This window comes from Ctenopharyngodon idella, chromosome 23 (assembly GCF_019924925.1).
Source record: "Ctenopharyngodon idella isolate HZGC_01 chromosome 23, HZGC01, whole genome shotgun sequence".
NCBI classification, from domain to species: Eukaryota; Metazoa; Chordata; class Actinopteri; order Cypriniformes; family Xenocyprididae; genus Ctenopharyngodon; species Ctenopharyngodon idella.
Genome location: NC_067242.1, coordinates 7,580,222 through 7,604,399, shown reverse-complemented (window position 1 = coordinate 7,604,399; position 24,178 = coordinate 7,580,222). Strand labels below are relative to the sequence as shown.

Here is a 24,178-nt window from a genome sequence, read left to right as displayed (position 1 = left end):
TTTAAGATATAAATCAACAAAATGCAAATAAAAAGTACTTGACGCTTGCTAGAAACATTAGAACAGTTTGCATTTGCCAACAGTCTAAGACTGAGATACTGTATCACCTATTCAGTTATTTATTATGACCCTGCAGCTGCCAAAACATGATACAATCTGCCTTACACATCAAAGTCCATTGCATAAAGAAGCACCTCATAAGCATTTTATATCATGTAAGATCTTGTAAAGGTCTAATGTAAGGAAACTTGTAATGGACAGCTGTGAAAAAAAACAATGCTAAGTGCAAATAATAAAATGCATGCAAAATGGTAGCAAAATCAAATTTAAAGTGGGATAATTATGTCTAATCAATCCAAATTTTATCATAAATTAAACTGAACTAAAAAATATGTTCCATAAATGTTTTGCTAACATTCCCATTAAGTTATATAAAAAAACTTATTTCTGAACATTTTTCTTGCTTATATGAACGTTAAGGGAAGATTCCATTTTGTCATTTTGCAAATATTAGGCCTATGGAAACGTTACTTTTGAATGTTCTGAAACAAGTAGTAACATTTAAAAAACGTGTGACAAATGTCCTAAAACATTTCACCAAAAAAATCATTCCATTAATGATGTAAAATAATGTTTTTGTGCTAACATGATTAAAAACTAGATAACTTTGAACGAACATTATATTAACACTACTGCAGGAATGTTTGTTCATAACTTTGAAAGAACCTTGCCAGAAAGTTCTGAGAACGTTCCCTGTTTGCTGGGAATCTGTTACTTGATAGAAGATAATCATTGCGACGACGTGCTCTCTTAAAAGTAAACAGTTAACCTTGCTACTTGATATCCACATAAAAAGTCTGATAAATGCATATAAATATGAATTTGTCCTGAAGTATAATCAGTTGTGAACCAGCACACTTATTGCATTCCCATAGAGTAACCTGGGATCAAGTGCTTTGCTCAGGGGCACAATGCTGACAGATTGTGCCTCAGACCTGGAAACTGAGCTCACAACGCCACATCAGCTGTCTACGTGCACAAATATAGACAGCCGACCTCGGAACCATTTCATTACGTGGTGCATTATTTGCCACCCAGATTTGTTGATTTGGTAAAGTGTGACCAGATGCTTTTATAACATAATTTGAATAACATCTCAATTGGCCTAGTGATAGATAGAGCTTTAGCAGCTCTACTGGGAGCAGCCATTTGTGTGCTTGTGTGTGGAATTGTGCTAAGACAGGAGCTTACCGTCCTATGTGCTAAATCCACTGTAGTACACTGTGTTGAGTATCTACTCAATCCTTCTGAAACACAAACATTCATTTGAGGTCAATCATGAAGACCAAGTTTCTTACTAGTGAGGTGTTTATACTTAAAATAAAGTATAAACCACAAACACAGTAAATATAAAACACTTCTCTATGGAGTTATTTACTTATATTTGTAGTGGCTAATGCACCCAAAGGTGATACAGAATGAAGTGTACTTGGTCAAATCAGTACATGAATCAATTATGGCAAATACTGAAAATTATTATATGATATTACAATTTATAGTGAAGGTGAAATGTGTAATTTGTGTGGCACTAGTGGCTTAAATTGGAATTGCAGCCTGTCTTTTTTGATTTGGAGCAGGATTAGAAGATTGGATTATTTTAATTCGGATCTTTTAATCTCATTAACTTTTTTATTTAAGTCATTTGGACAATAAACCCTGCCCCTGAGAATATGCAACACAGGAGGCCATGTTGGGCTGCTTTAGAGAAGAGGAAGAGTTGTTGTAGTAGAGTGTTGTTGCCGTCATTTTACGCCGGACTGCTTCACAAACGAGGGTCGATTCAATGCTGGATTTGCACAAAAGATTAACATGACGGCACATGCTAGTCGATGAGTTGAATCAACTCCACAGCAACTACATAAATTTATCCACTAACCGTTCAGAAACGTCTAAAAGTTGTAACTTCTTCCTGAGTCTCTCCATCAGTGTCCGACTCCGGTTTGAACAATGTAAGGCTGAACACCGTTACTGACAATCCTCATTTTGGCTGCGTGAGATTCTGCAGCTTTGTTGTTGTTGAGCAACTGAAGCGCGAGCTGTTAAAGCTCCGCCCTCTTCTGGAAAGGGTGCCGGGAGCAGCAGCTCATTTGCATTTAAAGGGACACACACAAAAACTGCGTGTTTTTGCTCACACCCAAATAGCGGCAAATTTGACAAGCTATAATAAATGAACTGTGGGGTATTGTGAGCTGAAACTTTCTGGGGACATCAGAGAGGCATTATAGGTCCCCTTTAAACACAATAAATCCAAGCAGCATACATTTAAATAAATAAATAAAATAAATGCTTATAAATACTGAAATATATAAAAGCAAATTATAACATAAATTAAACTTAAGGGTGGGTTAATCAATATATATATATATATATATATATATATTGCAAGTAATTTAGAGAGTTTTAAGGAAAGCAACTTCAACAAATCTACATTTACGTGACTGTGTTTCTGCATTTAAGGTGTTACAGTTTAAAGTTATAGTTTGTGAGCACTTACAACTTTACTATTTTAACTTGTATGTGGTTTGAAATGTGATACGGTGCTTTAAAAAAGAGGCCGGGGAAGACAGACAAATGACTTCATGGGTTGGGGTTCATATTTTATCGAGACCTAAAAGTGTAACAACATCCATCCAAAGGAAGCAGGGCTGTACTGATCCATCCTACTTTCTTTTTAAAAGATTGTGGGCAGTGAACGAATTTAATTGAGCTGGAATGAGTCGCCTAGTTTTTGTAAAATCAATTAAATGTGGAAACGTAAACATCCTGTGTGGCACATCCTCTTAGTTAACATAAAATAAATTACTGCATATCTGTGGTTACAGTTCATTATACTTTGAGGTCAGTAATTTTTGACAGTTATTTGCCTGACCATAAGAGTCTGACCGCGCTATTTGATACCGGCGTGGTCGCTCGTTAGATTCCTGGCCTGACATAAGAGAGGTTAAGTGTTATCATGGCCTTTTAACAAGCGCCATGGCAACAACTTGCCCTCCTGAGAATGAGGCGGGTGGATGTTAGGCATGCGGCTATTTCAGACCACATGATCACAGAGAGTTTCTCATCATCAGAAACATCTTGATGAAGTTGCATCAACACCTCAATCGCCAAAACAAGAAATTAGCAGTAGCACTCGATATGTTTTTTTTCAACCGCAGATGCTGAGATATGGTAACACTTCACAATAAGGTTCATTAGTTACATTAGTTAACTATATTAGTTAACATGAACTAATAATGAACTGCACTTCTACAACATTTATTAATTTTTGTTAATGTTAATTTCAACATTTACTAATACATTATTAAAATCTTGTTAACATTAGTTAATGCACTGTGAACTAACATGAACAAACAATGAACAATTGTATTTTCATTAACTAATGTTAAGAAAGATTAGTAAATACAGTAACAAATGTATTGCTCATGGTTAGTTCATTTTAGTTAATACATTAACTAATGTTTAACTAATGAACCTTATCGTAAAGTGTTACCAGCTCATTTTTTAGATATCAACTTGTAGCATAACTTGTTTAGATTTATGGCTTTGATTTTCTCAAAGTTTTAGACTAAAACATGTTTTGGAAAATATAGGTTTCATATAAAATGTTTCATAATAATACATTTAAACTTCTATAAAAAAAGTTTCCCTTTTTTAACTTCAGCAACAATCTGTCAAGTATCGACTTTAAAAAGAGACCAAACTTAATGTGCTCCAAAGCATTCAAGATTTATGAGAGTTTAAGTTTTCATATTCAGCTCAAAAACGTGGTTAACAGGTAATAAATGGATCATAAATATTCCATAAATATAATTTAGTATCATAAAATCCCCTAGAAATACAAAATATAAGTGCGTGTAAAAATATACAGAAGAAGGTCGGTTTATTCCACCTATTTTTCTTGTGTCATATTTATAGGATTGTAGAGCTTCCATGTGGCCGACTGCCTGAGGATTCCTAAAACATATCAGCTTACTAGAGGTCTGGAATATATTTATCATCAGGACAGATGATGTCAGAATGGTTACATAGTAACTTAGCTGGTGGTCATCAGTCATGATTCACTAAAGCATTTGGTCATCAGGTCCAAAGATTGAACATTTGATTGAATTAATTTATTGCAGGAATATATTTAAAAACATGCCTTTTGTCGGGTCATTGAAACATTAATATAAATATATTGCTATACACTGTAAAACAAGTTCACGTTTAATTCAATGAGTTATTTAGGATTGAGCAGGACCAAATGTATAGGCTAATAATTTAAGAATTAAAGGGTTAGTTCACCCAAAAATGAAAATAATGTCATTTATTACTCACCCATTTCACACCCGTAAGACCTTCGTTCATCTTCGGAACACAAATTAAGATATTTTTGATGAAATCTGATGGCTCAGTGAGGCCTGCATAGCCAGAAATGACATTTCCTCTCTCAAGATCCATTAATGTACTAAAAACATATTTAAATCAGTTCATGTGAGTACAGTGGTTCAATATTAATATTACAAAGCTACGAGAATATTTTTGGTGCGCCAAAAAAAAACAAAATAACGTGTAGTGATGACCGATTTCAAAACACTGCTTCAGGAAGCTTCGGAGCGTTATGAATCTTTTGTGTTGAATCATGATTCGGATCGCGTGTCAAACCGCCAAACTGCTGAAATCACGTGAATTTGGCGCTCCGAACCGCTGATTCGACACAAAAGATTATTAACACTCCGAAGCTTCATGAAGCAGTGTTTTGAAATCGGCCATAACTATATAAGTCGTTATTTTGTTTTTTTGGTGCACCAAAAATATTCTCATCGCTTTATAATATTAATATTGAATCACTGTACTCACATGAACTGATTTAAATATGTTTTTAGTACATTAATGGATCTTGAGAGAGGAAATGTCATTGCTGGCTATGCAGGCCTCACTGAGCCATCGGATTTCAACAAAAATATCTTAATTTGCATTCTGAAGATTAAAGAAGGTCTTACGGGTGTGGAACGGCATGAGGGTGAGTAACATTATTTTTATTTTTGGGTGAACTAACTCTTTAACCATTAAAAAAAACATATCAATCAACCATTAATCCTAATAGTGGGGCACTCATTTGTGCATATACGCGCACAGAACTCACTGAGCTTGCATTTATGTAGGCTATATCAAAGTCTATAGTCTTTGGCTATATTATACTACCAAATAAATGTGAAATGACCAAAATAGTTTAAATATTTTTATTTCTAATTTGAATACATTTGAACTTTATAGGCTACCCGGTTTACAGATTAATACATGAAAATGTCACTTAGTTACAATATTTATTTTACCAACGTTTGTGTGACCTTATTAATATTCATGAGTTAAGTCACGAGGTCACATAATACGTAACTAGTCAAAAGTCGCAAAAAGCTGTTGTGGAGAAACGAGATAATAATCAAAAGCATTAATTTTAAGAACGTTTAAAAGAACGTCTCAGCTTTCAAATTATGTTAATGTTATTACGAAATTCAAACAATAAATGGCGCTTTGAAGCCAGTGTGGCGAGACAGATCGCTTTAACCGCCTCGTCAGTTCAAAATGGCTGCGTGGAGCGCGAGTGAATCAATCTTCCTCAATATTAATTATAGCACGAATTAAATATGAATTAACATCAGAAGGTATGTTGAAATATAAAGTACTAAACTTACTGAAATGTATCATGTCTCATGTAATCACAAGATCGGTATTTCGACAGCTGAAAGACGTCAATAAATCAGCGCTTACAAACAACATGTCACGTGACGTTACATTTACCTCAGAAAAGTCGATGTTCACCCATCGCTAGTTAGTTAGCTAGAAATGAGAATTTTACAGAAGAGTACATCGGTAAAACCGTACATAGTTGAAAATGTATAATATATAAACTATATCATTAATTATATTTTTACTTAACCCTGTCTAATGTCACTTTTTTTCATTTCTTCCAACAGAGGTAAATACTCAGGGTAAGTGACAACATTAGCTTGCATTCCAAATGAGAAGAGTATTTAACCATTTAAAAAATACAACGCTATGCATACAGTAGGTTTCTTTAGTTTAATGTTGTTCTTTCGTCTGCAGAAGCTTCAGGAGAGTATGGTAATAAATCTGAATGGTTATAAAAACCCCTAGCAGCTTCCTTATATTGTATAATCCTTATTTAAACCACATACTAACTATATAAATGAGTCACTTAGAACTTCTTTTAGAGTTCTAAGCCAGTTTGCATGACATGACTCTGTATAATTTGCAACAATTCCAATTATATTTACGTTGAGGTGTATGTATTGTAATTATAATTGGCTTGCCCTAATATGGAAATACATTTTAAATTAAAATGAATGCAAAAAATGTGAGAAGAGGAAAGAATTGTTGACTCTTACCTTGTGCATGAAGCTCACCCAGAATTAAGTTATTTCAGTGATACTATCATTAACGTAGTTGATTGTTAATTTTAGACCACAACCAATTGTATAATTGTTTTATGTTTGAAATTAATATATGTTTTAAATATTTGCAAGAAATATTTAAAATGGAAACAGAGTGTGCTTCTTGTTGCCAGGACTTATTTACAGGATCCCTACTTGTGAATATCCAAGTCTGTCTGCATGTGTGTGTATATTTTTGTATTTATATAACAAACTTGTTCCATACTTGCAGAACGAACCGAGCTGACAGGACTTTTTGTGGAGAAGCCAGAAAGTGTGGTAGCCATCGCAGGTATAAAAACACAGACACACACACATTATTAAAGCATCATAACAAAGCAACCATCACTGGGCATTACAGGATGAATGTTGTGTTAAGATATTGATGTTTTCTACACAGGTAAAGATGTATCATTTGTGGTTAAGGTGGACTCCACCAACCTCACACGTAAACCCACCATGAAGTGGTTAAAGGGGAAGTGGATGGACCTCGGCAGCAAAGCAGGAAAACACATCCAGTTAAAAGAGACCTATGACAGAAACACTAAGGTGTGTAAGGGAGTGTGTTGTCACTTATAATATTAATATTCCATATAATATAAAAAATATGCACCATGACAGGATTTCTAAATTCAGTTGTATAAACATAACCGCTAAATCAAGACTGTGCGGGAACGCACCAAGCCGACAGTCCGGCAGTCTGTGAGCGTCAGTCGGGATAGTTTTTGTGGTGTGTTCCGCACGTCGGCTTTGAACAGGTGTCCTGACATTTTATCCTATCCGTCAGATTGTCCTACCGGGGCTTACTGCGCATGCGCACATCAATATTGCGTCATTTTTGTCACACTCAATAAGGTATTTTGCACTGTAAAATCATCTTACCTGTTTATTTTATACCGGTAGGACAATCTGATAAGGTATTTTTGCGCATATATTTGGATTACTAGTTCACGTTCCCTTTTTTGAATCAGAAGTATACTACTGTCTCTGCATTTGTGGACAGTTATCTCTCACACAGGCACCGAACATACATGCTAGTTGACCGTCAGCTATAGATTTCCGGTGTGTTGAACGTTTTTGCCCAGACGCAGCCGACGTGAGCCAACACCACCAGCGGCTTTTATCGCCGCTAGTTCTTTGACGTCAGTTTAGTGTACTAGCCTTTAAGAATTAGTCTGACCAGCTAGCACTTAGTTAGTGTCATACTTTTCAGATTCAAATGAGACCAATCTACCTTTTTATGTAGCTGATTTAAAAAAGACATGACCGGCTTAAAGAAAAAATATGACGACTAACTTGTAGGACAATTCTAAGCAGTTTATGCAACAGGCCACTTATTTGATAAATAAGTGGTGTATTGATCTTAGTAGAGCATTTGTTTATTTTTTAAAGTCAAAACTGTAATGTTAACTTTGTGATTAGTAACCTTAAAGGTGCATTGTGAAATTTTAGGAGGATCTATTGACAGAAATGCAATATAATATACATAACTATGTTTTCAGTGTATAAACCCTTACATAATGAACCGTTATGTTTTTATTTCCTTAGAATGAGCCATTTCTATCTACATACACCGCGGGTCCCCTTACACGTTAAGTCGCCATTTTGCGCCAGCATGTTTCTACAGTAGCCCTAAATGGACAAACTGCTCTATAAAGCGTGTTTGATTGACTAGTTACTCTCTGCTGTCTCAGACGACAACATATTTGTCCTGTGTTGGCCACTGTAGCTTCTCTATAATGCAATTCACAACCTCACTGCTAGATGCCGCTAAAATTTATACACTGCACCTTTAAATTCTTTAAATAATTTTAATAGTACTATACATTGAATGGCCTTTTGTCAACACAATAGAATATAGACTGATCAAATTAAATGGATTCATGACGTGATTTATTAGACATCATCCTTAAATGTGGCACATTTCTTTCACTCGCACGTTCTCTCCCAGATCTACACATACGAGATGAAGATCGTCAAGGTGGTCCCAGGAGACGCAGGTGGATACAGGTGTGAAGTGACTGCCAAAGACAAATGTGACAGCTGCACCTTTGAGATCAGTGTGGAGGGTTAGTGTGTCTTTCACACGCAATCAAACTCAACAAAAATAACACTTACACGCTTTATCTCTTAGTATAAATCTGTAAATGACTGTTCTATATTTATCATTCTTCCTTTTCTGTAGCTGCTGAACAAGAGGAGCAAGCAGATATTTTGTCTGCCTTCAAAAGAGCGTAAGTCTGTGTAGACAGACAGATGTGACAGAATATATTTCTCACAAATTATGAGTGAACAGGAGGAAATGCAATAATTGAATCAACTATTAAAGAACATATTGGTTAACAGTTAATCTAAGTCTAATTTAAATGTGCGTATATGATAACAACGACTGATGAAAATTGTTCTTTTCCCTCAAATCGGGTGCACAAATGAATGCACACTTGTGAATCACACAATATACATACATAGTATGTATGTATATTGTGTTTTATATACATGTATATACATTAAACTCATAAATTGTTCTTTTTACAAGTACGTACAGCATATTGCGCAAAATTGCTTGTTTTGTAAATTCAACACGTGCTCTTGTACAGTGATGCTGGGGAGGACGAAGGAGAGCTGGACTTCAGTGCTCTTCTCAAAGCTGCTAAAAAGTAAGTGTTTACACTGTCCTTTAAAACCACACTCCATCTCCTCTAACCGCTAACTTTTATTGTTCACGTCACATTCACAGGAAGAAGAAGCCAGAGCCTGAGCTGGAGATCGACGTTTGGGAGCTTCTGAAAAACGCTCATCCCAGCGAGTATGAGAAGATTGCATTTAAGTACGGCATCACTGACCTGCGTGGAATGTTGAAACGACTCAAGAAGATGAAGGTTGTGGAGCCCAAAGCTAGCGAGGGTACGAGAAAGAGAGATCAATAAAAAATCAAATCTCTGAGCTGCTGTTTGTGATTGTGTGATCGTGTGTGGGTTGTTTCCGCAGCATTCCTTAGACGACTGGAGTCGGCGTACTCCGTTAATAAGGGAAAGAAGATTGTTCTGTCTGTGGAGGTGACTGACCCTAATGCTGAGATCAAATGGCTCAAGAACGGCCAAGAGATCAAAACTTCTGCCAAGTGAGAAGCCAGAAAATAAACAGACATACATTCAATTTTAATTTTTCATCCTTATTTTAACTAAAGCATTGCTAAGATTATTTAAGGTCATGATCCAGTTTTTAATATTTTGAACTTTAAAAGTGAACGGTGTCATTCATGCACCAAACAAAATGGCAAGATATTTATCCAGATAAAGAGGCCATGAGAAGCCTGGAGATCCCAACTTATTTTATGGCCTCTGTCAGCTTCTGTCATGTTTAAAATTATAAGGAGTTGTCACATATTTATGTGATTTAACCATCTCTTTGTGTGGCAGATACATCATAGAGGCCGATGGAAACATTCGAACCCTCACGATTAACAAATGCAGTCTGGCAGATGATGCAGCGTATGAATGTGTGGTCGGGACTGATAAATGCTTCACTGAAGTCTTTGTTAAAGGTGTGTGCAAATCAATTACACAAAAATAAATAAATAAATTCCAGTAACTTATCAGTAACAATTTACTTTTTAATATTAATATTAAAACTTGCCTGCTTTTGGCCTGTTCCCACCTTTTTATATAAAAAAGCCATTTATTTTTTTTAGCTTTTAGTTAAAAATATTACTACAAAGACTAGGATTATGCATCAACCCTATTACCATAATAGTTTTCCCTTTTTAAAATATTTAACTATTTAATAAAATAAAAAAAACATGGTAATAATGGTCAAATTATCCTTTAAAGAAGTCAAGAAAATGCAGAGTCTCTTCTGTTCTATCAGTTAATCTCATATTTTGTCAGTAGGGGGCGACCTTAAAATATCAGCTCAGATAATTGTGAAGTGAAATCTAATTAGAATAAAATTCTCCTTCTAAGAAGCACATTGCAGTTCCATGACATGAACTAATGTCAAAGTAAACTAAAACTGTCCACCTTTTTAGCATTCTGAATTCTTATATTTAAATGTATTTTATCTTGAGATAGTACAAGGCAATGTAATAACACTTTCTTTATCTGGTACAATGTTTAAACGTCACCGTATCAAATTTGTGCATTGCAGAGCCACCGATCACCATCACTAAACTGCTGGACGACTATCAAGTTGTGGTTGGAGAAAGAGTGGAGTTTGAGATAGAAGTGTCTGAGGAGGGAGCACACGTCATTTGGTAAAAACACACATAATCAGACTTCAAACAGGCAGTAGTTTGCAACATTTTTTAAGATGGTTAAATGTCAAAAATGATTGCTTTCAATTGTACTATAAAGTCGAATTGCTCAACATTTAAAGATTTAAATGGCTCATTGTTTGCTGTAAGCTAAGAGAGTTGTCATGATTGAAATTACATATAAATTGTATAATATGATATATTAACTATGTAATATGTGTTGCATTAAATGTTCGTGTAATTGTAGGATGTTTGAAGATGTGGAGCTGTCTCGAGATGATAAAAGTCCGAAGTATCGATTTAAAAAGGATGGGAAACGCCACTGTCTTATTATTCAAGAGGCGACACTAGAGGACAATGGAATGTACTATGTTTACACCAATGGAGGCCAATCGAAGGGAGAGCTCATCGTTGAGGGTAACATCTGATCTCTCCGTACAACCATCCTTTTATTTACAGACCGTGGTTTTGCAGACCGAAGTTGAAAACTCAATCTTTTTTTCTTGTCTTTGTCAAATTCAACCCCAGAGAAGGAACTGGAGGTGTTGCAAAGTATTGCAGATCTTACAGTCAAATCGGCAGAGCAAGCTATGTTCAAGTGTGAGGTGTCTGACGAGAAGGTCACAGGGAAATGGTTTAAGGATGGTGTGGAAGTTAAGCCCAGCGACCGTATCAAGATTGCCCATATCGGCAGGTCAGCATTCAGACTCATGCACATGTGTTCGCTTCACTCTTAGGTGTAATTATACATGTTTTAAGTATGGTGCATGTTCATCAATTCCAGGATTCATCGTTTAACAATTGATGACGTCAAGCCAGGGGATGCTGGAGATTACACGTTTATCCCAGATGGTTATGCGCTCTCACTCTCCGCTAAACTCAACTTCCTGGGTGAGAAGGAAACTCTATAGTGAGCAAAACTATCTCAGATTTGTTGATCTGTTGTGACAGTACATAATCAGATCATGCTTTTTCTTACAGAAATCAAGATCGACTATGTTCCCAGACAAGGTAGGACCTGTGTTATTTTAGTTTTATTATAGTTTTATTTAGCGCACTTGCTTGCATCCGTTTACTTTGTCTTGCTCCTTTTAAGATCCCCCTAAGATCCATTTGGATGTGGCTGGTAATCTGGTTTCTCAAAACACCATCATTGTTGTTGCTGGTAACAAGCTGCGTCTGGATGTGGAGATCACAGGAGAGCCCGCTCCCACCGTCTGCTGGATGAAGGGAGAGAAGGTACACATACACTCACATAACTTTTATGACAATTACTACATGTGTAAATAATTAATAAATACTCTAATACAGTGATTGGCAACCTTATGGTTTGTTGGATCTGTTTGCTAGCACAGGTTAAAATCTCACACTCAAACTTGCAAACAGAGGTGCTATAAATACTATAAGGCCCGGTTTCACAGACAAGGCTTAAGCTAGTCCCAGACTAAAATGCATGTTTAAGCTGTTTTAACTGAAAGTAACTTGCACTAACATGTCTTAAAATATGTCAGTGCCATTGTTTTGTCTCAAGATGAACACCAATAATGTTTTTTTAAAGGCATGTTTATAAAAGCTACTTAAATGTCCTAATTGTACTAAGGCCTAATTCTCGCTTAGTCTAAGCCCTGTCTGTGAAACCAGGCCTTAGTAGTATTTATAGCACCTCTGTATGCAAGTTCAAGGGACTTTATTTAAATTAAATACACACACCTCTTTAGCTATTGTCACGTGCCATTGATTATACTTCCATAGGTTGCTGACTCTCTATTATATTACATAATTTTAAATAATTCATAAAATATTTGTTATTTATTTGTTACTTAATAAGTTACTTATTTGAGACATGGCCTAGTGGTTAATGAACATGCTTCAACTAGGGATACACTGATACTAGGGATACACTGATATCAAGGACAACTGCAGAAAAAAAATAAGTAGGCAGACTGTGAACTATTGGAATACAGAAATTACACATGCTTATTGCCAGGTTTTATATATATAAGTTAAATGGTATGGATCCCCACACATGACATACAGACAAAAATATAAATATCTTGGCTATGAAATAAGAATTAGTTTTGTCATTTTAGTAAATCGTGGTGACAATTTACTAATTTGTACACTTGTTTTAATTAAATTGTGGCCACAAATTAAGAATTTGTTCCCACGTTTTATTAATTTGTTCATTTTAGTAAATCATGGCCATGTTGAACTGATTTGTTCTTTTGTTTTGATTTAACTTAAACAACGGAACAAATTATTATATCGTGCACATGATTTATTTAAAACAAGGGAACGAATTAGCAAAAAGTCATGGGAACTAAGTATAAATTCGTGGCCAAGATATACATATTTTATGCACAGGGCTCCGTAAAAAATTGAAATATAATTTGTTATTATCAATATTGTTATTAAAAAATGTGTGTGCACATGAAAAAAAACAGAAAATAATAGGTCTCATGCTATAATTTTCATATAAATTAAATTTATGTATAGGAGCAGCAAATCAGCATATTAGAATGATTGACACTGATCATGTGACACTAAAGACTACAGTAATGATGCTAAAATTCAGCTTTGAATCACAGGAATAAATTACATTTGAATATATAGGCACATAGAACATTTTTTTAAATTGTAATAATATTTCTGTTTTTACTGATCAAAAAAATGTAGTGAACATAAGAGACAATGCAAAATAATGTTTAATATTTTGCTAAACAAATAAATAAAACTGCTGTCTGTGTATTACAGACGTTGACAGAATCAGAGGGACGTGTGCGCGTGGAAACCAGGAAAGATCTAAGCTCTTTGGTCATTGAAGGAGCAGAGCGAGAAGATGAAGGGAACTACACCATCACTGTCACCAACCCTGCAGGCGAGGACAAAGCCACCCTCTTCATCAAAATCGTAGGTGCGTTTCTGGGACTGCCTCTTTCTCCCTGCAGATGGCACTGTGATTATGGTACACTGAAGCAAATTTCAAGTAGTTTAACATCTACTAGCTACAAACACTACACAGCCTCTAATGATTGAATCATTGTTAGTGTGCATGCACTTTTAGGGTCTAAATGATAATTTATGCATTTGGCAAATGCCTTTATCCAAAGCAACTTACTTTGTGTTCAAGGTAAGCATCTTGTCAGTTCATGCATTCCCTGAGAATCAAACCCATGCCATTGTAGATGTTCCTAAAGTCTCTCCACTTTTGCAGATGTTCCTGATCCTCCTGAAAACGTGAAGTGTACTGGAGTAGGAGAAGATTGTGCCACTATTATCTGGGAGCCTCCAAAGTATGATGGAGGAGCACCTTTAAAGGGTAACACACACTTGTAATTACCTGTTACAGGTAATTCAGCCCTACCTACTTAGATACCAAGACATTATGGCCACATTCACACAGCAGAAGAATACAGTTGTCAGTCCTGTATTTAAATACAGTTAACAGTGTACGTAGCCTATTTAACTCACTTGGAAGAAGTCACAACAGGAAACTATTCTGCTTCTGTTTTCCTAGGCTATCTGATGGAGAGGAAGAAGAAAGGATCTTCTAGATGGACGAAACTTAACTTTGATGTTTATGAGAAAACAACATACGAGGCCAAGCGCATGATTGAAGGCATTCTGTATGAGATGAGAGTTTTCGCGGTCAATGGAATTGGAATCTCGGCTCCCAGTCTCAACTCCAAACCATTCATGCCAATCGGTGAGAACATTTTGCTATTTTCTTGTTGTGTAATTTTGACGTCTTCTGTTTTAACTCTTGTTTTTCCTTTCTCTTTCTCTCAGCCCCCACCAGTGAGCCCACAAAGTTGACCGTTGAGGACGTCACGGACACTACGTGCTCACTGAAGTGGTTGGCTCCGGAGAAGATCGGAGCTGGAGGGCTGGATGGGTACCTCATCGAATACTGCAAGGAAGGAGGTGAGTCATCATACACAGGGCTAGTGGAAGCATAGTAGAACCAAGTTCACTACTGTGCACTTGGGCAAGGTTTCTACAAGAATATTATCACACTATACATGGATAAATAGATACTGTAACACCTGCTAAATAATAGGGCTGGGTGATATAACAAAATATATATTTTATTTTCAGCCTGTTGATTCAGGGTTATCATCATTAAATAAAGCGAAATTATATATATATAATTAGATAATTTGCAAGGCAACATTTCCCATTTTGTTTAATTTAATTTGAAGTACTAAAATAACTAAAACTAAAACAAAAATTAATAAAAAACATATAGACATATTTTAAACAAAAACAAGTAAAAATGACAAAAAACTTTTTCAGCTATTTTCCAAGGCAACATTTCTCATTTTTGTTTAATTTAATATGAAGTACTAAAATAACTAAAATTAATAAAATAAATATATATAATATATATTTGTCAAAAAAAAAAAAACTAATAAAAATGACAAAAACGCTCAACAAATGTACTAAAAATGTAACTAAAATTAAAATAAAAAAATGAATAAAAACTATAATAGTATTTCAATTATATTAAAACAAGACTTTTTGAGTATATTTAATATGTCTTGATATTTATGCTCTAAAATGGTTTAAAAGGTTATTTAAATTGTTACTTACAATATGATTTAAATTTTAATCATAGGAATCATCATTTGTATCTGCTAGCTGTTGTTTGCAAGTAGATTTAAAATGTTTAATGCAGTAAGTATAACAATAAAAATCTATTGTTTTTCACTAAATGAACACTTCATTAATACTGTATTAAATATGCCATCATTTTCATATAACTACATAAAAGGATCTAGTAATAAACAGCAATATTTACCTATATATATTTTAACTAAAACATTAAAATGCCACAGAAGTCCTTCTGAGTGATAATGTGAGCAAATCATTGAATCATTCAGTGTCATTGAATCAGACTTAGTGTTCTTGCTTAGTGCTTAATTTTCTTTTGCATGTGAAATCATTGCAAATATATGCTGAATATTCAATATATCATCCAGCCCAATCATGTGTCCCAATCCTTTTTCAATTAAATTAATGATAAAATGTATTTATTTTAACAATAAAATATTTCAACTTTTTTCAAAATGTTTTTTATTTTAGTTCTCATTTTACAATTATTTTAATTATTTTAATTTGACATCTATATGATTTAATTATTGTTAATTCAGTTTCGTATTTTACATTTTGCATTTAACTACTATTAATAATCCTTTTTTTCTCTTCATTGTCTCTCTGTGTCAGAAACGGAGTGGCATCCTGCTAACACGGATCTCGTTGGGCGTCAGAGTTTCACGGTGAAAAACCTTCCCACTGGAGAGAAGGTGAATTTCCGTGTGGTTGCAGTAAACATTGCAGGCCAGAGCCCTCCTGCATTGCTCGAGCAACCAGTCACTGTCAGAGAGATTATGGGTAAGGACAAAGTAAGATTCATGAAACATGAGGTGTGTCTCTAGCAAACCTGTTCCTTCACAGTGATGTTCTCTACTCGCTTCAGAGCATCCTAAGATCCGTCTGCCTCGTGAACTCAGAACTAAATACATCAGGAAAGTTGGAGAGAAAATCAACCTTGTCATCCCCTTCCAGGTGTGTATGTTATAAAACAAATAAACCAAATCCACGTCGTTTCACAAATTAACAAGTATACGTGTGATTTTAGGGCAAACCTCGTCCTGCTGCTACATGGCTGAAGGACGGGCAGCCAGTGGATGAAAAGAAAGTGAATATCAGGAACTCAAACGTGGACTCCATCCTTTTCATTCGTTCTGCTGAGAGAGATCACTCTGGAAAATACACACTTGTCTTGAAAATTGAAAACATGGAGGACACAGCCACCATAGACATCCGAATTGTAGGTAAGACAAAAAAGACGTGTAGATACTGTTTTATCCAACATGCATTACTTACTTATGAATATCATTAAAACTAATGGTCGACCAATGAAGATTTTTCAGAGGTTGACACCGATACTAATATATAAAGAGCATGGTGGTGAAATAATAGCCATATAATGCAATTTAATAATAACAAATAACTAATAAAGTTATTTTTTAACACAATATTTACAGTTTTTTTTTTTTATTCAGTACTCTTTTAAAATAAAATATTAACTTACCCCTGAGATTTTAAGTTAATATTTTAATTTAATAACAGATTTGCATGTTCACGGTTCTCTGATTTCGGTTACATGATATGCAGGTAATCAAATAAATATATTTATTTTAAATGGTTTTATTTTAAAATAATTTTTTATTGTAATTTGACATTTTAATGATTTAATTATTATTAATTAATATATGTAATTAGCTATGTAAATAAAATAAATTATAGAAGAATTTACATGTAATATTTGGATTGAATTATTAGTAATTTAATTATTAAATAATTAATAATAAGTTTTTTAATTAATTTATTATGTATGTAAATATAAATAATTTTAAAGTTATTTTAATTAGATATTTTATAATTTAATTACTACTAATGTAATTATGTACATATAAATAATTTTAAAATTATATATTTATTATTTATTTGATTTATTTTTTTTAATTTTATCATTTATCAACTGATTAAATTATTTATGTAAATACAATCATTTTAAAATTGTTTAATTTTACACTTTATAATTTATTTATTTATTTATTTATGATTAATTATTAGCTCCCAACTCCCAAACCCTCTCCATTTCCCTCACGAAAAAAAGGGAAATTCTGTTTTAAACTGACAGCCCTAAAATCTCTCTCTGTCTTATCACTCACACTGAGCGCCGATTTTTTTTACTCCAGAGACACTCATCAAGTTTAGTCCCTGACACTCCAACTCTTTTCCCAGATAAACCCGGCCCTCCGACTCAAGTGCATGTGACCGATGTCTGGGGTTTCAATGCAGCGCTGGAGTGGAAACCACCCAAAGATGACGGCAACTGTGAGATCACTGGGTACACGATCCAGAAAGCAGACAAGAAAACCAAGGTGAGAGATCTGGTTTCCATTTATCCACCAATACACTCATTAAAGGTATCGTTCATCCAAAAATGAACATTCTGTCATCATTTACTCACCTTCATGTCTTTCCAAACCTTAATTTCTTCCATGGAACATTTGGGTCAAGTCATGGGCTACTGTTATGGTGATACATGAGGGCGAAGAATTGATGGCAGAACTTTTATTTTTGGGTGAACGACTCCCTTTATCGATCAATCCATCATTTGTAATCCTCTTCTCACTCTCTAGGAGTGGTTTACGGTGTATGAGCACAATCGCCGCGCCAACTGCACCGTCTCTGACCTCGTCATCGGGAACGAGTACTTGTTCCGCGTCTACAGCGAGAACCTCTGCGGTCTCAGTGAAGATCCCTGTCTGAGCAAGAACACCGCCGTCATTGCCAAGACTGGTCAGTGTGGGGATTGGAATAAATGTCAGGAAAGTTTCACAATAAAAATGAAGCTTAGTTATTTGACTGCAAAAACTGGTCACTCTTGTGGATCAGCTAGCTAATTAGGGCTGCAGGATTCAGGGAAAAAATGTTTTTGATTAACAAAAAATGTGATTGTGCTTTAAAAATCCAGATTTACTGGGCTTGTTTGTAGGGCTGCACAATTTGGCCACATTTTTGTGATTATATATCAATATAATAATAAAAATAAAGCTATTTTATATGATTAATTTATTACTATTATTACCACAACTAAATAAAAATATAAAAATAAAAATAAAATATTACTCTTCATTGAAAAATAAAAAATCAAGTATTTAAGAAATATAATAATTTATGAAAAATAATTTTATTTTACATTACAACTGTAAAATTTCAATACTAATATTTATGGATGTCTGACTTTCTTGATGTGTGCCGTGCTTCAAATTTAAATCACAGTCTTTGTGATTTGAAAATAGACCTTGTATTTATAAATAAATAAATATATTATAAATAAATGTATTTATAATTCAGAATGCACATTTGGAAGGGAACATTTCAGCAGGTTGAAGATATGAGATGTAAAAAATCAGTTTGGAAATGCATAGGCCTACTACACACAAACATACTCCCACGTCCACGTATTTTAAAAGAAGGACCTTCATCCTGCCGTATCAGTCTCACCCTTGCTTTCCTCAATTCTTGTTGTGTCGGGAAATCATGAAATCTAAGGTAAGGGTGTCATTGTTTAAAATTAGAGCCGCCGGATCGCTGCCGTAACACCGACGAGAGGATTCAGCCATTAGTTTTGAATGCGTTGCAATGGGACCAGAAGTAGCGATATAGGAAGTGTGATAAAGGTCTATTGCAAAGTCATATTGCAATTTCAGTTTTATTTCCACTAATCGTGCAGCCCTTTAACTAATACAGTAATATATTCAAACGAACATGTTACTTTGTCAGAATTGTGTAATTTTAGCGCACCAATAGATTTTGTGGAGTTCATAGATTTTGATGTCAATTTTCTCAATGTCACTCTGTCAGATTTGGCAAGTAAACATCCTCCTTACAAGGAAAAGGATATGACATCTCCTCCCAAGTTCACCGCACCCCTCGTCAATAGATCTGTAACTATAGGCTACAGCACCGCCATCAGCTGCGCAGTCAGGGGCTTCCCTAAGGTAAGACACAATGCTTATCAATAACATACATACTGTCAACATACTCCAGTGCTTCCCACAGGTTCGAAATATACTTGCGGTGGTAGCCGGGTGGAAAATCCTCCTGTTATCCATGGCACAAAAATGGTCTACTACATGTGACAAACAACAAATACTGTGTGATTTTTAACAATATTTAATATTTATTGAAATGAATTTTAATTACATAGGGTACTATTACATTTATTTAAATACTAATATTATGCATTGTAAATTATGCAAAAATACAGCATTTAAATGGTAGAGTTCTCCTTGCTTTGTCATATAGTGTCTCTCTCAATGAATGGGACACAGATCTTACTGATACTAGTAAAATGTATATATTAAATAAAATGTGTCAAATAATATTATTTTCTTCCTGTGAGCATCCCATCTAGAGACTACAATAGTTTACTATGAATTAAATGGAAATCAAATTAAATACAATTTATTTTGTAACCAAAATAATAAATAATGCCCAGAAGAAGAAAAAGACACTTAGCATGTGACTTAATTATAAACAAGCCCAAAATACACCAGGACTCTTATTTTGAAATGCCTATACTGATACTACGGGCTGATCCGTCAGAGGAGAGAGATAAAATATGCATTCTTACGACCGACTAAAACATATTATATAAAGGCCATAACGTAGACATTGTCATAATTCATCAGCTCTAGTTCATTAGCAATCGCTTGGCATAAACGTGCGCTATTCATTGATTGAGAATGCGCAACAGCGCCGCCTTGTGACTTTGCATTTAAATGAAATAATAGCCTTTTGAAGTTTAATAATCAATAGGCTGTATTGTGATTTATGTTTTTCCATCTCCAAAATATGAGACGTCTTAAAAGGATCATTAAGACGTTTTTTTTACCATTTAATGTATTGAAGAACTTTTATGACATTAAATTTAAGAAAATTCACCCGGAGGGATTTTGCTTTATTCGGACACGTGCTCCTAAATACATTTTACAGTTCGCACACAGTTAAGGTACTTTCACGCTGAATGTGAAATTCGGCGCGAAAGTTCGCCACGATGACGTTCTTGAATCGAAACAATAGATCCCTATGAGGCTATTCACACCGGCTGCGAACATTCGCAACACGAAAAAGCGAGGATTTTTTTTTTCGACCTGTGTGTCGATTTTTTTCCCCCCGTCGCTCCGCGATGAAACGGGCCGTCCAATTAGAGTTGCACCTTAGATCACGTGCCGGAGCAGCTGCTGTTGCACAGAAGGGCCAGAGTGGTGGCGCTGTTTCGAAAACTAGTGTAAACAAACACCAAAAAGAATATCCAGGAGGAGATTATCATTGGTATCTGAGAGCAGATTTATTATTACATGTTCTTTATACAGAATATAATTTATATTCCATTTTCCACTGTATTATGTAATCACTGTCCATTTTCTTCCATGTGCACGAGTGTTATGATAATGAGAGCGTGTTTTAGATCAGTCAGTCATGTAATCATATCTATTGCTCTTCCGTATATAAAAAATGAAACATTTTTCTACAGAAAAAATATAAGGCAAGTAGACATGTGATTATGACGATATGTTTTCTTTGTGTTTTTATGCAGCTAATGGTATTTTTATAACAATAAAGGATATTTATGACAAATGATAAGCAGATGTAGCATTCAATCCATTATAAAACGTACAAAGAATGCATGTCTGCCCATTATCGAATCAAAACCCACTTTAGGTCATATCAGAAGTTATTACAATAACTCGATGATGGTTTGAAGTGAGATTTGAGCAAAGATTCTTGTAAGCATTATAGATAGTTTGTGTTTCTAATGTAGTACCAAACTTTATTCATCTTAATTTAACGCTGTATATTATGCAGCGGACGATGTTAAAGCAATAAATGAGACACATACATGAGGACAAATGCATTGTTGATCGACGCCACCTTGCATGAATTAGCAGAAGATGATCAGTTGTTTCGCGTTCAGTGTTAAAGGTCCGTTCTTCCGCGATTCGCCTCGCTTTTTTGCGTTGTGTTCAGTGTGAAAGGTCGATCGCAGATGGTTTCATTATCTCGGGCGGTTACAGTATAAGAGGCCTGCCCAAGTAAAGTCTGTGTGTGGGAAGCACTGTACTCAATTATTTAGTTAATAAATAATTATTAAACTTCAATTCTGAGTATATATTAGAGCTTGACCTCTTTGTGTTTCTGTCCAGCCCAAGATTATCTGGATGAAGAACAAGATGATAATAGGTGACGATCCAAAGTACCTGATGCAGAATAACCAGGGAGTTTTGACACTCAACATCCGCAAACCCAGCACCTTTGATAGTGGAAAGTATTCTTGCAAGGCTGTAAATGAGCTCGGAGAAGATGAGGTGGAGTGCAAATTGGAGGTGGTCAGAGGTAATATACGTATTGTTGTCTTAGAATAAACAAATAAACATACTAAATAATGCCTTAATAGAAATATAAAAGGTTTATAGGTAGGGTAAGGTGCTAGAAAATATTATTAGCTCAGTATAAAACCCATATAATTCAATGAAAAGTCCCCAGCATGATAAACAGACCTGTGATTGTTTTAAAAGCAGTACCTCAGAATTTCACTAGAGGGCGCATGTAGTATGGGGAGCCTTCAATGCTTCCTTAATTAAACTGCTGTGTCATGTTTTCTGACATGCTTGTGTCACCAGTTAAACACTATTACTGGGAAAACCTCTGTAAAACATCAGAATATGTCATCAGACAACATTCAGCTGGAAAGTTACATGACACAGACAAAGAATATAAACAAACAATGAAGCTACGCAAGCTAACGTCTCTCAGGCAATTCAGATTTCAAGTCATTGCCGGAGGATGATGAATACATTTAAGGTGATTTAATGCATATGTGTCATACTGACTGCACACAGGATTCAAACAAGCTGCAGGAAACAACTGGATGCTTTTTGGATTTCCTCCTGCGCAACATGTTACAGAAAGATAATTAAAGCGGGAAAGTCATACTTAATTTCACATGTCTCTTTTTAGTAATGCCACTGGCTGGCGTAATGTGGAACATTCAAAACAGCACATTATCATAGTGCAACATTTGAATTCAGTATGCAGAACACATAAACAAGATATTATGCACATTTCCTGCTCATTCCATCCACTAATCATCACAATTTACAGTTAGATGATAATTCATAGGCCGTTAACTTATTCATATTTTCCACAATATTCTAGATCCGTTAAGCAGTTTATAATATAAATAGTATACCCAAATTAAAAAAGGGCAATTAATAGCATTAATTAGATAAATTAAAATACATTAATTTACCTGCTTTAAGACGTGTATTAAAATGTGATGGGAAAATGAGAATTTTGTCACTTAGTATTAATTGGAATGTTTTTTTTTTTGTTTTTTTTTTGACAGATATTGTTGAGGTCCAGGTCATATTTATTCTCCAAAATAAAAGGAAAATATATATTCAAAAAATACAAAAATATATAAAAATGTATATTATTAATAATATTAATATTATTTTCATGACAATTAAATAAATTTAAGTTTAAATGTATGAAAAATATAAAAAATTTCATTTAAATATATTCAGTATTCAATTTCTCATTACTGTAATGCAAAAACAAAAAATCATTACATTCTTATTCTAATTAGTCTATAAAATCAGACACATTTGTTTTCTTAAAATCAGCATAAATTAAATTCAGTGTAACAGATGATGTATACTTTTGATTTACACTCAGTTTAAATAGTATATCATTGTTTTATGAGTGTTAAAAATGAGATTTCTTCCGTATAATTGGTTGAGAGGTATATTAATAGGAAGAATAAATTTTTGTATATATATATATATATAAAACAGTTTTTAATGTTTTTGTAATATATATGTATAAATAATTTAAAAAATATAAAAAGTAAGTTATATAAACTTAATTACAGTGTATATATATACATTTTTTTATAATTAAGTTTATATATATATATATATATGTAACTGTTTTTAATGCTTTTATCATTTTATATATATATATATATATATATATATATATGCATAAGTATAAATAATTACAAAAAATATAAAAAGTTTTTTATATAAAATACATTACAAAAAATTATATATGTAACATTATAATAGAGATTTTAATGTTTTTGTTGCAAGGTTTTGGGTGACGGCATATCATATATCTTCTCACACAAATACTTTCTCTCTCTCTCTCTCTCTCTCTCTCTTTCTCTCTCTCTCAGCCACACCGACAGAGAAGAAGGACTAGGACAAACAGAAGCAGCATCAACAACAGAGATTAAATGGATTGGAGATGACATCGACTGAGTATGATCGGCCCTAAACTTATGTTTTAAAGTCATTCGTGTTTGCCAGGCTCCCCGTGTGAATGGAATGACTAACGGCGGCTCACGTGTTCTTAAACTCTCGCTCTGGTTTTGTAGCTTTGAATAAACGCTCGGTTGACTGCATTAAGCCCCAGTGAGAAGTATTTTTATCAAAACTATAGCAACCGGTGACGTTGTGCAATTATGCATGTTCAAAAACTATGGCTTTAATAGGGACTGAAAACACAGAACCTTCCTTTCAACATGTATCCTCTTGAATGATTTTAGGTTAAAACAGGTGATCGATTAGCCTGGTCTTGCAGATCTAAGTTATTATTGAGAGCGGTTACATACCTTAATGCTGTCTGAAATGAATTACATCTAATGGAATTGTGCTTTCATTTTGCTACAATATCTGCACTCAAAACTCACTGTTACGTGTATCTGCATTTGTTGTGTTGCAGAAGAGAAAATAAACTGTTTTATGACAACTGCACCATCACCGATTTCACAACACGTCTGCAG

At 34.4% G+C, this 24,178-nt stretch overlaps 1 protein-coding gene across 2 annotated transcripts in view; it reads left to right on the top strand.

The window, feature by feature from the left end:
• mybpc2b (myosin binding protein Cb) overlaps window positions 1-24,149 on the top strand; it is a 27,957-nt gene extending 3,808 nt beyond the window's left edge. Inside the window, exons 2-29 of one of the 2 annotated variants that reach the window (XM_051882154.1) lie at window positions 6,018-6,032; window positions 6,148-6,165; window positions 6,727-6,786; window positions 6,895-7,043; window positions 8,446-8,563; window positions 8,680-8,728; window positions 9,092-9,151; window positions 9,232-9,398; window positions 9,483-9,615; window positions 9,914-10,038; window positions 10,641-10,746; window positions 10,994-11,163; window positions 11,275-11,440; window positions 11,531-11,637; window positions 11,728-11,757; window positions 11,843-11,985; window positions 13,501-13,660; window positions 13,961-14,065; window positions 14,264-14,452; window positions 14,536-14,670; window positions 15,973-16,140; window positions 16,226-16,314; window positions 16,388-16,583; window positions 17,560-17,699; window positions 17,961-18,120; window positions 19,189-19,325; window positions 21,534-21,723; window positions 23,570-24,149. In XM_051882154.1, the coding sequence (XP_051738114.1) occupies window positions 6,018-6,032; window positions 6,148-6,165; window positions 6,727-6,786; window positions 6,895-7,043; window positions 8,446-8,563; window positions 8,680-8,728; window positions 9,092-9,151; window positions 9,232-9,398; window positions 9,483-9,615; window positions 9,914-10,038; window positions 10,641-10,746; window positions 10,994-11,163; window positions 11,275-11,440; window positions 11,531-11,637; window positions 11,728-11,757; window positions 11,843-11,985; window positions 13,501-13,660; window positions 13,961-14,065; window positions 14,264-14,452; window positions 14,536-14,670; window positions 15,973-16,140; window positions 16,226-16,314; window positions 16,388-16,583; window positions 17,560-17,699; window positions 17,961-18,120; window positions 19,189-19,325; window positions 21,534-21,723; window positions 23,570-23,595 (3,311 nt within the window). In that variant the 3' untranslated portion in view covers window positions 23,596-24,149. The remainder of the gene's footprint in view (window positions 1-6,017; window positions 6,033-6,147; window positions 6,166-6,726; window positions 6,787-6,894; window positions 7,044-8,445; window positions 8,564-8,679; window positions 8,729-9,091; window positions 9,152-9,231; window positions 9,399-9,482; window positions 9,616-9,913; window positions 10,039-10,640; window positions 10,747-10,993; window positions 11,164-11,274; window positions 11,441-11,530; window positions 11,638-11,727; window positions 11,758-11,842; window positions 11,986-13,500; window positions 13,661-13,960; window positions 14,066-14,263; window positions 14,453-14,535; window positions 14,671-15,972; window positions 16,141-16,225; window positions 16,315-16,387; window positions 16,584-17,559; window positions 17,700-17,960; window positions 18,121-19,188; window positions 19,326-21,533; window positions 21,724-23,569) is intronic. The other variant, XM_051882155.1, reaches the window with a different exon arrangement.
• The last annotated feature ends 29 nt before the right edge of the window (window positions 24,150-24,178 follow it).